Source organism: Ornithodoros turicata, chromosome 6 (assembly GCF_037126465.1).
Source record: "Ornithodoros turicata isolate Travis chromosome 6, ASM3712646v1, whole genome shotgun sequence".
Classification (NCBI taxonomy): Eukaryota; Metazoa; Arthropoda; class Arachnida; order Ixodida; family Argasidae; genus Ornithodoros; species Ornithodoros turicata.
The window spans coordinates 26632919-26648426 of record NC_088206.1 but is presented as its reverse complement, the minus strand read 5'-3'; the positions used below and the strand labels follow the sequence as shown (position 1 = coordinate 26648426).

General features: G+C 49.3%; 1 protein-coding gene across 1 annotated transcript in view; it reads right to left on the bottom strand.

Moving 5' to 3' along the window:
- Window positions 1-15508, bottom strand: part of LOC135397759 (neuroglian-like) — a 63606-nt gene that overhangs the window by 11784 nt on the left and 36314 nt on the right. The window contains exons 3-4 of the mRNA XM_064629348.1: window positions 10404-10665; window positions 4863-5161 (exon numbers count right to left, since the gene is read on the bottom strand). Coding sequence (XP_064485418.1) covers window positions 4863-5161; window positions 10404-10665 — 561 coding nt within the window. The remainder of the gene's footprint in view (window positions 1-4862; window positions 5162-10403; window positions 10666-15508) is intronic.

The following is a 15508-nucleotide window of genomic DNA, read 5'->3' as shown; positions in this document are numbered from 1 at the left end:
CGTAGGAGCGCTTTCAATGCAGCCATTTGATGTTTGAATGACTGAGGACGCAGGATCTTTACAAGGTCAAATGGCCAGTGGTCCAGGCGTGCCAGAAGTGCTCCTAGTGTCCTGCGACTATCGGCGTACTTGGAGCACCCGAGTAGGATGTGTTATGTGTCCTCGACAACATCGCATTCACTGAAGTTTGGAGATGGTGACTTGGCCAGTTGGTAGAGCAATCGACAGCTGTACGGGACGTTCAGCCGGAGTCTATGTGGGAGACACGCTGCTTCTCGAGGAAACGACGGAGTAAAAGGGTCTCGCGCCCTGTCAGGTCAATAATGTGGGTGCAGAGTTTGGAAGGTTACGGGCTATATGGCGTCGGGCAGAGAGAAGATTTCGGAGGTCCGGGTGTCTTAGTGACTATGACGAAGTCCGCAGGCTACGATCTCTAATCCGGAGACATCTCCAGCAATTGAGCCGGAAGAAATAGGGGTCGTTCTGTTTATCATTATCGCCGTGCACGTCAACAGGACGTATATGGCATGTTCTTAAAAAGTCAAGTTCCCCAGTGGAACAACTGAAGCCCTTCCGAGCTCTCGGAGTTCATCAAGCCAAATCGGAGATATTGATTGGGGAAGACTTTTGCAGGCTCCTCGGAGACTTTTGCAAGCCCTCGGAGGCGTCCTACACTGCCTCCCGCAGATCCTCAGCAGAACACATGTATGGTGCAATAGTCTTTGATAGTGGGGCCCATGGACAAAGATTTCGCTGTTCAAGACCTAGAAGCTGCAATCCGCCCTTCCGCGAAACACTCAGCTCCTGGACCTGACGGGGTCTCATACAAGGCTATAGGGTCTTTGGTTTCTTCGTCGCGCTCTGTACTCCTTGCCCTTATCAACGACTCTTGGAGAAACGGCGTTGTCCCTGAGTCAGGGAAGATGTCATATGTTGTACCAGTACTGAAACCGGGGAAGCCGCCTCGAGAGCTTGCATCATTTCGGCCCATCACCCTTACCAGTTGCCTGTGCAAGATCATGGAGATACTTATTCTGAATCGTGTGGACTGGTTCTTGGAATCTCGTATTCTACTTCCTTGGGAAATGACAGGTTTCAGAAAGGCGCGCTGCCCAATGGACCGCATTCTAAACCTGGCCACTCACATCGAACAAGCCCGGGCAAATGGTGAACTCACCGTTGCAGTCTTCCTGGTTATAAAAAGGGCTTATGGTACAACAAGCCATAGCAATGTCCTTCATGACCTATGGATTCTGGGCATTATGGGGCGGGCCCTTCGCTGGATTGCTAATTACCTTAAAGGAAGGTCTGTTTTCTTGAGGACATCAGAAGGTGACATAAGCTCTCACAACCAAATAGCTGGTGTGCCCCAGGGAGGCATCCTTAGTCCATTCCTTTTTAATGTCGTTTTTGCTGCGCTGCCCGCACTGTTACCCCGGGGCGTGTACATCAGTCTTTATGCGGACGACATCTGCATATGGTCGTCCGGTAAGCAGTATCCAGCCCTGCAGCGTCGCCTTCAGAGTGCCCTGGACTGTTTTGGAACCTTCCTCCTGCAGAGGGGCATGGGATCTCATCAGAGGAGACAGTGATGCTTCCCTTTACGTGCCGGCACCTAAAGACATTTCAACTGCATATTGGCAGCTTCCAGATACGCTGAGAGCCTCATAATAGATTTCTGGGGCTTACTCTGGACCGGAGCTTGTCGTGGGCGGCAGAGGTGCATTGTGTAAAGGCAAGAGCGGAGAGCAGACTCAACGTACTGAGATATCTATGCGGCTCTCGATGGTGTCCCAAGCAGCACACCAATATTGGTCCAATATTGGACCCATATGGGCTGCCAGGATTACCAATATTGGTCCAATATGGGCTGCCAATATAGGACCAATATGGGGAGTGGAACCAGGCTCCATATTGGACCAATATGGGCTGCCCATATTGGCAAGCTCATTTTGCCCATATTGCGTCAATATATCCGTGATAACGCCAACGGGGAGTCCGTGTAATAATAAAGCACTATCCGGTATAATATCCACCACTGATATTACTTCTCTCTTCTTTTTGCTTTTTCATTGCTGCAGATCTTATTGATCTACGTTGCATAGCGTTACAAAAACAACACTGCCTCGCCCTAAAATCGAAGAACAGGTCTACGCCTGTCTTGCTGAAGGACCGAGGCAATCCCACGGAACTGCCAATGCCAAACATCCCTCAGAAGCCTTCCTTGGGATCGCAATAGTGCATTAACCAAAAAATTCCAACCCGCTCCTACAGTACACAGGAGCGAAATACTTTCGTGACGGTGAAGGACATACGCCTCAGCAACTCACACTGCCCGCAGTAACTTGAAAGCACCTAGCGTTACAGAAGAGACATCCCTTCCTATCAAACATTGTTGTGTTTTGTGTTTTTTACTTGACCTGCCGCAATTCAGTTGTCATTAGAGGAACCAGCGACATTTTAGCCCGAATGAAACGCCCGATCCGAGTGTCACGAATGCGCATTAGTTGTAGGACGTGTGATTTCGCTCAAACGACCACGCTCTCAGTCGGTTCGACCGATTGGCATTGGCATCGCGAAGCAAGATGGCGACTGGTTGCAGCAAGTGGAAAGTTGAGTTGCTGTGTTGCAGAGCATGTTACAGTGAGATTGCCACGTATGTACACTGTTTCGAACAATGTGTATCATCCGCGGGAAGTTATTGGATGTAACGACATATTGAATTGGGTAATTTCACACGCTCGAACGTCCAATCTTGCCGTGCTGCTTGGGCATTTGGTACAACACGGGTACGTACCATTTTCTGCATTTTCAGTCAATATGGGGTGTACACGGGCAATATGGGGCCCATATTGCCTGGCTTTTCTTCATATTGGCTCAAACTTGGAAATGTGGGGCCCATATTGCCAAGTTTGAGCCAATATGGGGCAAATTCTGGCAAAACGGGTCCCATATTGGACCCATATCGCCAATGACCAGCCCATATGGGTCCAATATTGTGTGCTGCTTGGGGTAGCTCGAAGAAAGCAATGCTTGGTGTTCACTGCTCCCTCATGCGCCACTTGTTAGCGTACCACATACTGGTGCTTCACAACCTCCCTCTCACGATAGAGCAAGCCCTACAAACCATTCTTGCAGAGAGTAGTAAGCTATGTCTTAGCGTCCCTCGAGCAACTTCCGACGCGGTAGCTATGGCAGAGACACGGGAACCACCTGTACCTGTTCTCAGGATGCAAGAGTCGTTTTGCCACTTCTCTCGACTGGCAACGCGTCATCATTGCGTTCCTCTGCTTCGAGACTTATTGCGATGCTCCAGCTGTGCGTTCGCTCATGCTATCCAGGCACAGCAGTTAATTCTCCGTAAGCACAAGCAGCACGTGTCCCAGCTGTTCCAACGTGGGCCCTGCAACCACCTGAAGTGAGGGTCAATATCTCGGGTCTACCACGCCGGAGAGATGTATCGACTCATGTCCTCCGGCAGCTTAGTCTAGACCTAATGGAGAGGTCGGCGGGTAGAATTCAACTTTTCACCGCTGCATCTACAACGACATCTGGCTCGTCATGTGTGTTCGTTGTTCCTGAGATGAGTGTCGAAATATCAGCACGGCTGTCACACATCACCTGTGCTTCAGCAGCTGAGCTCCATGGGTTCCATCTGGCACTAAGCTTCATCACTTCTGAACCCACGTGCTCTCAGTGGTCTGTGTACAGTGACTCAAGATGTGGCCTAGAGCCATTAGCCTCTATGCTCATCACAGGGTCTCCGGCCCTAATTGTTCATGATGTGTTGCACCTATATGACGCCGCAGTCTCAGAGGGGCATGATATCATATTACAGTGGATTCCTGGTCACTGCGGCATACCTGGTAACGAGGCTGCGGATGCTTCTGCACGCCGAGCACTTCAACACGGTCACATACAAATAAAGCCCACTTATTTCACCATAGGGGATGCAAATAGGATGATACGTGAACTGAGACAACAAATGTGCAACTCTTCTTTGCTGACACGAGGATTTGCTCGATCTTTGCTGTTTTACAGGGTCGACCCCGAGCTACGCTTCTAGGTACCTCCGTCGTTTCCTCGACAACCAGCGTGTCTCCTGCATAGGTTCCGGCTGAATGTCCCGTACAGCGGTCGGTTGCTCAACAAACTGGCCAAGTCACCATCTCCAAACTGCAGTGAGTGCGATGTTGTCGAGGACACAAAGCACATCCTCCTCAGGTGCTCCAAGTATGCCGACAGTCGGAGGATAGCAAGAAGCAAGATAGCAAGAAGCAAGCCTGGCACGCCTGGACGCCCGGCAATTTGACCTTGTAAATATCCTGGGTGCTTAGCCAATCATCAAGCGGCTACATCGAAAGCGCCCCTACGTTTCCTTGAAGAAACGGATCTGGTTGACATTTTGTGACACTTTCTGGTCTCTTGTTTGTGACAAGTACTCCCACTAGTTCGGGATGCTTGTCTCCCGCCCCCAACTACTGGGTTTTCTTCCTTTCTTTTCTTTTCTTCCCAACTAACTGCGGCTAAGTTGTCTGGGGTAGCCAGTTGACTTTGTCGTAACTTAAATCCCCATTTTTTTCTTGCACTATCACATGACGTCACAAGCTACGATTTTGGGAGACATCAAAGAACCATCCTCTCGACGTATCAATTACAGGTGTTTTGACACAGACATTATCTGTGTGGCTGTGTCTCCTTCCGCACTGTTAGATACATTATAAATATGGTGGTTGCTTCTGTGTACCTTCCCTTGCATATCCCATAGTCGTTTGTACTTGACTTTCATTTGTAAGTCCTTCCAACACACTGATATAGGCAAAGCAATTTAGTGAAATTAATTAAAAAGAAGGCAGAATCACCTGAGGTGCATTTGGGACATCTAGCACAATCAGCGTAGCACTGGCTCGGTCGTCATCCAGCTCCGTTTGCGCCAGGCAAGTATATGTCCCAGAATCCAGCTCCATGGTGCGTGTAATTGTAAGAGAGTTATCGCTGACCTGCATTCGTGCATCTAACTCCGGGTCAATAGGTTCCCCATTAAAGAGCCACGTTATCTTGAGTTCCAGGCTAGGGTCAGCCTCTGCTCCACAGCGGAATGTCGAACTTTTGCCAGCTGCGACCTCATGGCTTTCGGGAGGTAGGGTGATGCGTGTCTTTCCTGTAATAAAGATGTCGCATATTATTTCACTTTAGGTATGTCTTCATGCACAAGTGTGGCATCCTTGTGTTGAAACGCTGTTTGCGTTTTTGCGGCAATGCTCATGGTCATACTCAATACAGTACATTCCAAAAAATAAAACTCCCTTTTAGGTGTAATTGGGATATATTTGTGGTGTATCAGTTGCTGTACTCCCCTATTACACCCAGAAGGAAAAGAATACACCGTGTTTTTGGTGTGAAATGGGTGTAATGTGTATATGTCTCACTCTGCAGGGTGTAATTTGGAGGATTGGTGGGAAAAAGGTGTAGTGGCCATCAAGGTTATAACGCTTCGCTACGGTAGGTCTGACAACAGTGTGCTGTTTACTCTGTGTTCTCCAGCTATGGCGGTTGGAGTTAGTTGTGGTAGCTTTCGTGTCCTTTGGGCAGGTCTTTTGTTGAACTACAGGTCATTAGACCATCTGAGTTTAGTATGACACTGCAAGGATTACGGTTCCGGGTCTCGAACGGAGGCGAGCAACAGCTGCGCCGTGCCCATCGGATCGTGTAGCTTGTCCGAGCGGCTCGCTGCATCGTGCTGTTTGGTTGTCGGTGTATTCTGTGTTGTATTGTTGATTGGGGTGCCTTTGAAGCGGGTATTTTCAGATTATGTTTGAACTTTAAGTGGAATGCACGGATTAGGTCAGATAACAGTGCGCGCCGCGTTGTAACGGTCACATGTGATGTGGCCGTTAGGCAAAGTCAAGAGGTACACTAAACAAACGAAGTCGGTGCAATTTGTGGTAGAAAGCGAAGCAGTTGGCAAGAGTCAGCGACTCACGAGGCAAGAGGTAGCAGGATTCGAACTCGAAAGGAGGTTGGAAACCCAGCCCACAGAGTGATAGTAGAAAAAGTGACAGTTCCTGAAATTGGGAGAGGGAAGGTACGGTCCCAGCCGAGGCCGGACGCGATAAGCTCTGTCAGTGTTATCCATGGAGGAAGGAAACACAGGAGCGGCCGTTTCGAACAGATTTCCGTGGGACCCCTCTGGCGGTCACTCGTGTCAAAACCGCCATTCTTTCCTGTCCACCACGTGATCCTCCCTAAAGTTTCGTTTTAGCAACCCTATGTTGCTCGCGCTGTTTTCCATGCTTTTATGCCTTTCCAAAGTCATTTACTCTTAAAATGTGAGCACCATTGCTGAAACAACCTTGTGTTAACGTGTTCTTACAACGGCTACGGCTGTCGTTCAACGGATAGCAGCTCTGTCACGGGAATAAGGTTTCATTCGTAAGTACGTACTTGATCGGTTGTTTCGTGCCCCCGTGTGTGTGAGCAGTGGCGTAGCCAGACCTCCAAGGTAGGGGGAGGGGCTCGACACGAATACCAGCCCCAGTTCCGACCCCTCCCCCGCTGATACTGGGTGCGCAACCACATACTTGGGCACACCGCAAGATACGAGATGCAACTCTAGCATAATTGATTTGAACGTTCACAATGCGATTACGGTTAGGCTGTCATGAGGCCGTATCACCAGATTCCGGAATGGAAGTATTTTGAAAGGCTCATACTTTGAAAATCATTTAAACATGTAGATAGACACCAGGAACTGCAAGAACTTTCGCGATCGTCACATTGGTCCCCCCTCCCCGCTCATATAGAATTTTCTCCTCGGATTTGCACGGTTTGCGTGGGTCGGCCCGTGGCAGGTAGGGGGGGGGGGCTCGAGCCCCCCCTAGCCCCCCCGTGGCTACGCCACTGTGTGTGAGACAGTCATCATGAATCGTTCGTTTGCAAGCTGGCGCTGTGCTACAGCTGCAGGTTCATTTGATCTCCTCCATTGTTGTACAAGTTTGATTAATGGCATTCTTTACGACTTCAGCAACAAACAGGCAAAACGTGGCCTCGTCGTCACACAAACGTCGCTGAATGATGTTTCTAGTCCTCCATGCTTGTCCTGCAGACCGTGACTGGTCTTGTAATAGAAGAGTAAACTGAAGAATAAACCTCCGAACACACAGAAATAAAACTGCTCGCGCGCGTTCATTGCAACGAGGATATCACTGACAACCACGACTCCCGTCGTCTGCTTTGGCAGCTGGCATGCGCATGCTCTTGTGGTCACGTGAGCGGTCGCGTGGTAGACAGGAGCATCCCAGAATGCAATGCTCAGGCTGGCACGCTCGTTCCAATGGAAAAAAGTTGGAAGGGCCGCTCCTGCGTTTCCTTCCTCCATGGTGTTATCTCTTCCTACCATGCCGGTGTGGGCTTGGTTTCCAACTTCCTTTCGTCGGACTGACAATGATTTCGGTGAAAATTCTCGCGCGCTATTCTCTGCGAGCTCCGTACAGCATGATTTTTGGCTATTTTTTCCGATACGATAGCTCCTCAATATTCCTGTCAATTATCATTAATTTGAGTAAATTCGGCACGCTTTTCACATTGGTGGGGTAAAAAAGTGACCTTTACTTGGCAAATTTCCGAGTTGAGTTCGCAAAAATTTACAGAATTAAACTTAGGTTACATGACATGCACATCAGGAGGGGGCAAACCCCTAATTAGAACAAATGCCGTTGACCGCATGATTCTATGTAGCGTAGTTTTTTTATTAAAATTCAATGACACGTTTTCTGTGACACCCTGTATACAGGGTGTCCCAGCTAAATGCGAACAGATTTTCTTTAAATATATATTGTAACAAGAAGAGAAGACGTCTGCTCAAGGGAACTGCAAAACGTTTAATGAATATGAAGATGACGGAAGAATCTCAATCACGAGATCCGTGCCATGATTTTACGTGATATGGTGTCATCTTTCTTCATCTGTCTTCTTTCTACATATATATCACATTTTTCGAGATGAAATCAATTGCAATATAGCATATCCTGAAGGGTACTCATTAAGAGGGCACCAGCAAACTCCTAAGCCAATGTCTTAATTAACTTTCAATAATTAACTTTTTATTTATAAAAGCTACGAAGTTGTCCCAATGAGAACATCTGGTCCTTTCGGTCACCTGATACCGTAGCCGTTTTCAGAACAAAAATCCGTTCGATAGATCGTCCGCAAAAAATTCGTGAAGGAACACCATTTTTGCTTTATTTTGTTCATTGCGCATCTTCGGAGACGCGTCTTTCCTTCACCCCAAATGTGAGAGGGTGAAAGAGCCACTATCGCCTCTTGCGTCCTGGAAAAAGATTAAAAGAAAACAGAAAATGCAACCCAAGAAAGGGCAGTTCCTATAGCGTCACCCGATACACTTGTTTTTGTTTTGTTTCCGCAAGTTAAAGCTAATATTCGACGCATGAGGCGGCATTGTGCTCCTTCACCCTCTCACACCGGGAGTGAAGAGAAGACGCGTCTCTGGAGAAGCGCAATCAACAAAATAAATAAAAAAATGGTGTTCCTTCACGAATTTTTTGCGGACGATCTATCGGACGGATTTTGGTTCTGAAAACGGCTACGGTATCAGGTGACCGAAGAGATCACATGTTCTCATTGGGACAACTTCGTAGCTTTTATAATTAAAAAGCAAATTATTGAAAGGTAATTAGGACATTGCCTTAGGAGTTTGCTGGTGCCCTCCGAAGGAGTGCCCTTCAGCATATGCTATATTGCAACTGACTTTATCTCGAAAAAAGTGATATACTCGTATATATTTTGAAAAGATCTGTTCGCATTTAGCTGGGACACTGGGAGAGAGATACTCATGGAACGATGCGACAGCACCAGAGGACACGTGTTTCGCCGTGTTCGCGGCTCGTCAGCTCTGGGTAGCTGCGCATCGTTCGGAATTGGCAAACCAGGGGTCGCTCAGCGAGCGATACACATGTAATACATGATATACATGATATATACATACAATGGCTTTTTTTCCCTTATTATATATATACACAGAAGAAATAAGTTCGCACAGAGCACCATCAAAGGAATATTTTTAGATGACTTCATTTAATTCATTTTGAAATTACGTAGACACGACGTTTCGAACGGTGGACCGTTCTTTTTCAAGTGAAAAGATATAATGAGTTGGTCAAACAGAAAACACTCACTTTCGTGTTCTTCGACAGCAGTGGGGGAAGGGAAATCGCAGTGCGTTGATGTCGCCGAAGGGAGGTCATAAATTCTGTGTGCGGGGTCCTGTCGAGTGTGTTTCGCACGTGGGTGGGGGTTTCGGGGGGAGGCGGACTTTCCCTAAGAAGCATTTGTGTGGAAAGGACACGTTTGCGTCGCGTAAACGGGTGTAGCTTCTTGTTGTGTTGTAGGCGTTATTATTTCTTCATGTTTTTCACAGTGGACAGCGATCCCGGGTGTTCGTTTAGGGCCGGATTGAATTTATGTATTAAAAAGGATTCCTTCATTTCACGATCCCTATCGCTCTTGAATCCCGATTGTAATATGGCAATAGAGAGTTTCTCGATGGCATGTTCTGGAAGGGCCATGCGCCTAGATAGCGGAAGCTCCGGTTTTGTTTTGGTATGGGACTTGTGGTTGTTGAAGCGAATTCTGAATGATGTGCAGGTTTGTCCAATGTACTGAGCTTGTCATATGGTGCAATGTAGAAGGTATATTACGTTTTGACGGCCCTACTTATAAGCAAGTAATAACCAAAAGCTATTGCTACGCAATCCCAATCAGTCAGTCCGCTCGCTGCACCTCCAGATGCTCGCCTTCGCAGTAGCATGTGAATTTCCAAGACAATGTTGGTTTATTAGTGGCTTCTCCGGAGCCCGAGTGTTTGACACTCCTACCGTTAAGTGGTTAAGCTCGTACTGCGAGTTTTGTACATGAACGTGTTCTTCACGCCCCAGCTTTTGGAGGGTGCACGAAAAAGGGATATCGTGCTCCGTCACGGGACCTCTTCCCTCCTCTCCACGAAAGCGAAGAAAGAAAATACAGGACATGGGGTGGCAGCAGAGTAGAGAGAAAGTAGAAAAAAGAGAAAGGGAGAGACGGCAGCAGAGCTAGCGTGTTCAAGCCTCCAAGTGCCGTTTAATAGCTGCTCCAGGAGCACGAAATTCGGAGCGCCCGAGAAGGAGTAAGGGAGCAGATACTTAACGCACCCATTGATTATAAACTCATGAGGTGAATGCAGAAAGGATGTGAGGACTTAGGATTAAATCCCACAGTAGAAGGATTAAAAGTGGTGGCACGAGTACTGCCACTATGACATAAAAATATGAAGTATAGACGTGACCGAACTCTTCGGCTGCATCACCAAAGATGAAAAAAAAGACAATGTTTTATATCCGATGTCTCACCAGACTTTCGAAGGAAGACTGCATTAGAGACAGAGGTGCCGTGCACATTAGTAGCTCGACACTGGTAGAGACCCTCGTCGACGTCATCTGGTTTGTTGAACAGCAGTGTGCCTCGGTGAGGCTGTTGAGAGATACGGTTGTCGTACGACACGTGGTCAAACTCCTTGTTGTTTTTAGTCCACTGATATGTAGGCTCAGGGTTGCCCTGGGCCTCACACTCCAGAGCAAAAGGCTTGTCTGGTTCATCCTGGGACTGGGATACCTAGAAATGCCACACTTACATCAGTGATATGTATGTAACTCCAACAATAGAACAGTGTAATACAGTACAGCTCAATTAAAAAGTGTGAAGTTACTAAAAGCCTAAAATGGTACAATTTTGATGTAGTACTATAGGGTTTATTCACATGACGTCATCCGCTGGAGAGCGCCGCTGTCGCTAGCAGATTTGCTTCCATAATGTAGGTCCCTCAGACCTTGACTGCCCAGCGTCACGCACATCACATTCATCGTACATTTGGTGTTTCAAAGTTATTGTACTGTTTGAATATTATTTGTACCATATTCAAGGAATTTCCATGTTTTCAACATTGACAAATCTCTAAAGAGTAGGGATGGGGCAAACGAACCCGCGAATCCTCAAATCCTAGGCAGGGATTCGAGATTCGGGAATCCGAGACATGTCACTTTCAAGAGGACTGTCTCTTCTTCCAAACGTGCATTTCACAACGAACACAATTCGTTCCTATCTCTCCCGAAACAACGGATGGATCTTCACCGGCACATCTCGTTTTTCCGGAGCCAGTCTTCATGTTCACCTCGTGAGCTCCATGTTTTATCCGATGCAGACGCCATGTCTCGTCTTGAAGATGTAGCCAAGGGCCTCGCCGCGCGTTTCAGTAACACTGTTCCCCTACCTCCTCCTCCTCCTCCTCCCCCCTCAGTATCGCCATATCCTGGATTCGTAGCAGTCGCATGGGACGAATTGGACTGCATTATCCGTGCGCTCCCTTCATCTGCTCCCGGCCCGGATGGCGTATCTGCTCGAATGATGAAATTTCTGTGGTCTGCTCACCCCAACGTCTTGCTTGACATTGTCAACACCTCTCTGAGTTCGTCAGGATCCCCATTGACTGGAAAGTTGCAAGGGTTATCCTGTTGAAGAAGGTTGCGTCCAAGGGCCTTGCCATTGACAATATTCGGCCGATCGCGCTAACGTCTGTCCTGTGCAAGACTGTGGAGCGAGTGATTCACCGCCGGCTGCCTGATTTTGTTGAGTCCAATAACATCTACAACTGTAGCTAGATAGGCTTCCGTCAGCGTTGTTCCGTCTGGATGGGCCACGTCAACCTCGAGAGCCAAATACGCCGCGCACCGGAGGATGGGGATTTCTCAGCTCTTGTGACATTAGACATAGCACAGGCATACGACAGCACTGAGCACCGCGTTCTGCTGCACATGTTGTGTGCTGTTCGTACCCCTGCTTATATTCTCTCCTGGGACAGGAATTTTCTCTCTTGAAGATCTTTTCAATGCTCGGACAGCCACCGCGTCTCTTCCCGCCAACAGCTGTTTAGAGGGGTGCCCTCAAGGTTCTGTCCTTTCCCCACTGCCCTTCAACATACTCATGAGCTCCCTTCCCTTGGACGCTAATATTCTGACCATCACTTACGCAGATGACATCGCCTTTTTCACCTCGACCTCATCGCTTAACTTGTTGTACACGCTGACCCAGAAGTACATCGACACTATTGTGACTTGGACCAGATCCGTTCATCTGAATATTAAGGTCCAGAAATGTGCGGTGCTGCTATTTCCGCCTGTGGGCTTCCGTGGGGTGTTGCCCAGCATCAATCTTTTGATAGGCAATGACCGCATCAACCAAGGCGAGTCTCTCAAATATCTGGGCGTGTGGTATGATCACAGGATGAATTGGGGCCGCCACATTGACCACATCAGCAGAAGAGCCTCTGGGTTGCGTCCAGCGTTGCTCCAGCGTTCGTGTTGGTATGCGCAGGAATGCCCTCCTTTATGTCTATCGTTGCTCTGTCCGTCCCATCCTCGTATATGGCTGTGTCCTCTTCTCTCATCTTCCTGACTACCGGATAAGCAAGCTGTTCGTCTTAGAGAGGAAAGCGCTCCGCATGTGTCTCGGTCTCCCCAAGTATACTGCAAGCGACGCCCTGTATCTTGAGGCTGGTGTGCTCCCACTGAAAGCCCGCTTTCATCTTTTAACAGTGGGCACTTTCCTCTCTCTGGCACAGAGCCCTCTCGCTTCTCACCACATTGAATCACTCAGAGATTTGGGTTCCTGGACTAGCAGGCGGTGACGCAGATCCAATATTCCCCAGTTGCTATTTGCCCAATCTGTCCTGTCGCTGCTGAACGTTTCGCTTGCCCATGTCCCCCAGCCGGTTGTGCCTTCCGCGCCAGTCTCTGTCCAGGTTCTCAGCATCTTTTATTCTGATGCCAAACATGCCCTTCTCAGTTACATGAAAGCAGAACTTGTCAATCACATGTCTCACTTTCCCAATCACCTGATCATCGCCACGGACGCATCTGTCTCTGCGGAACGAGCGGGTGTTGGCATTGTCATTCCCCAGCTCGACTCGCATGTGCCGTTCGCCTCCCTGACTACACACCGGTCTATCACAGTGAGTTTCTGGCCATGCTCCTAGCGCTGCTGAAGGTTCCCATTGCTTTCAAAATGGCGCTCCTTCTCCTCTCTGACTCTTTCTGTGATTTCCTCCCTTGAGAGCCCCACAAGCACCTTGCTCGCCACCTTAGTTGCTTTTGCACCTAGCCACATCTCCCATCTCCTTATCACCTGGATTCCTGGCCACCGCGGTCTCCCGCTCAACGAAGCCGCTGACACCCTGGCTAATATGGCACTCTCTGGACCAATCCTGGATATCCTTCCTCCAATTGGTGACATCGTCCGGGCGCGCTACAGACGTTTCCTTTCTCTCTTGCGGCGTCGCCCTCAACGTCCTGGCTATGAGCACCTCTCATTCAGTTGGAAACCTGAGCATTGCTGCTGCCGTGAGACCGAAACTTCTGTAACGCGCGCTCGGTGCCTCTCCCTCCCATTAAACATCTATCTTCACCGTGCTGGCCTCGAATCGTCACCTGCGTGCCCGCACTGCGGTCAAGACGAGACCATCCATCACTTCTTCCTTGATTGCCCCTCCTATGTCACCATTCGTCGTCGTCTTCTCGTTCCCCCTCTTCTCTCCATCGGTGCTCCGCTCTTCCTGACATCTCTGCTATCTCTTGGAGCCTCCCATAACGGCGTTAGGGACCGCGCTATTCTCCATAGTATCATCTCATTCATCTCCAGCTCTAACCGGTTCTAACTCGTTTTTACCATCCTGATGACCGCACCTCATTAGTCCTGGCCAATATCCCTTGCGGATAAGCGCCATCCCGCTCGAGGAGCAACAACAACAACATGCGCTTCCCTGGCATTCGGCGCCAGTCAGATGAGTTCCCTGGTAGCCACTGATCGCGCTGCCCCAATAAACTGTGGCTCTCTACTTTGCTGCCTCCTGCCTTTCTTCACCACAGTCCCACAGTTTCTTTTTAAAACTGGCGCCCCCGGAGTCAGCCGAAAGCCTGATTGGGCGGCGGGCGCCGGGGCGCGCCAAAATCATACCGTACACGTTACTTTAGTCTTACATTTCAAGTTTAAAAGCAACATGGTTTTGCATTTGATTGTTTCTTAGTTTTATGGAATAATTCAGACTCGAGAGTTTATGTATTTCCTGTAGTCGATGAACAACATGTTAAATGGTTTCTCGTCGATGCCGGCGCCGACCTGAGCGTACTCCCTGCCTCTCCCGCGGACCGCCGCAGGCCCCCGCTTTTCCACCTCACAGCTGTCAACGACACCGGCATACCCGTCTTCCGACAGCAGTCCGCCACGCTGAACCTCGGCCTTCGCCGAAACTTTCAGTGGCTGTTCCTCGTGGCTGGCGTCAAGCAGGCTATCCTGGGCGCGGATTTTCTTCACCGTTTCAATCTCGCTGTGGACGTTGCTCTCAAGCGTTTGGTGCACACCTTGACCCATCTGTCTGTCCAAGCCCTTTCCGTCGAACAGTCTCCTCTGAACCGGGCGTGCCCATTTCTGCCCTATCGTCTCCTTACGCTGCCGTCATTAAGGAATTTCCATCTCTCACGCAACCACCCGACTGGAACCGACCCGTTATCCATGATGTTGTTCACCACATCGAGACGACAGGACCACCCATCTTCTTCCGCGCCCGTCCTCTTGCTCCTGAAAAGCTAAAGATCGCTCGAGCAAAGTTCGACCATATGCTCTCCATCGGCGTCGCAAGGCCAACCTCCAGCAATTGGTTCTCTGCGTTACACATGGTGCCCAAAAAGACCGGCGACTGGCGACCATGTGGGGACTACCGTGCCCTAAATCTCGTCACCGTCCCAGACCGATATCCTTTAACCCGGTTGCAGGATTTCACGGTGAATTTGCACGGCACGCGCCTTTACAGCAACATCGACCTCATGAAGGCGTACCAAGAGATCCCTGTCGCCGCCGAAGACATCAAGAAGACCGCTATAACAACACCCTTCGGTCTATTTGAGTTCCCGCGTATGCTCCTCGGGCTCCGCAACGCGGCTCAAACCTTTCAAAGGTTCATTGATTCCGTCGTCCAAAGCCTCCCATTCGTGTTCGCCTACGTGGACGATATACTGGTTGCGAGCACGAGTCCCGAAGAGCACGTTCAACACCTTCGACAGCTTTTCGCACGCCTCGAGTGAACCTTCAGAAGTGCGAATTCGGCGTCTCATCCATCGAGTTCCTTGGACACATAGTCTCTCCCGCCGGCATCGCACCACTCGCCAACAAGGTCATGCCATCACCAATTATCCGAAGCCTACATCCATCCGCCAGCTCCGCCGTTTCCTTGGTCTGATTAATTTTTATCGGCTCTTCCTTCCGCACTGTGCCGCCACCCTCCTCCCGCTGGAAGTTCTCCTGGCCAAGACGAACGTAAAATTAAGACCTTTCTCCTGGAATGCCAACGCCGATGAAGCCTACGCCAAGATCAAGGCCGATCTTGCGGCTTGCACTCTTTTGTTCCACC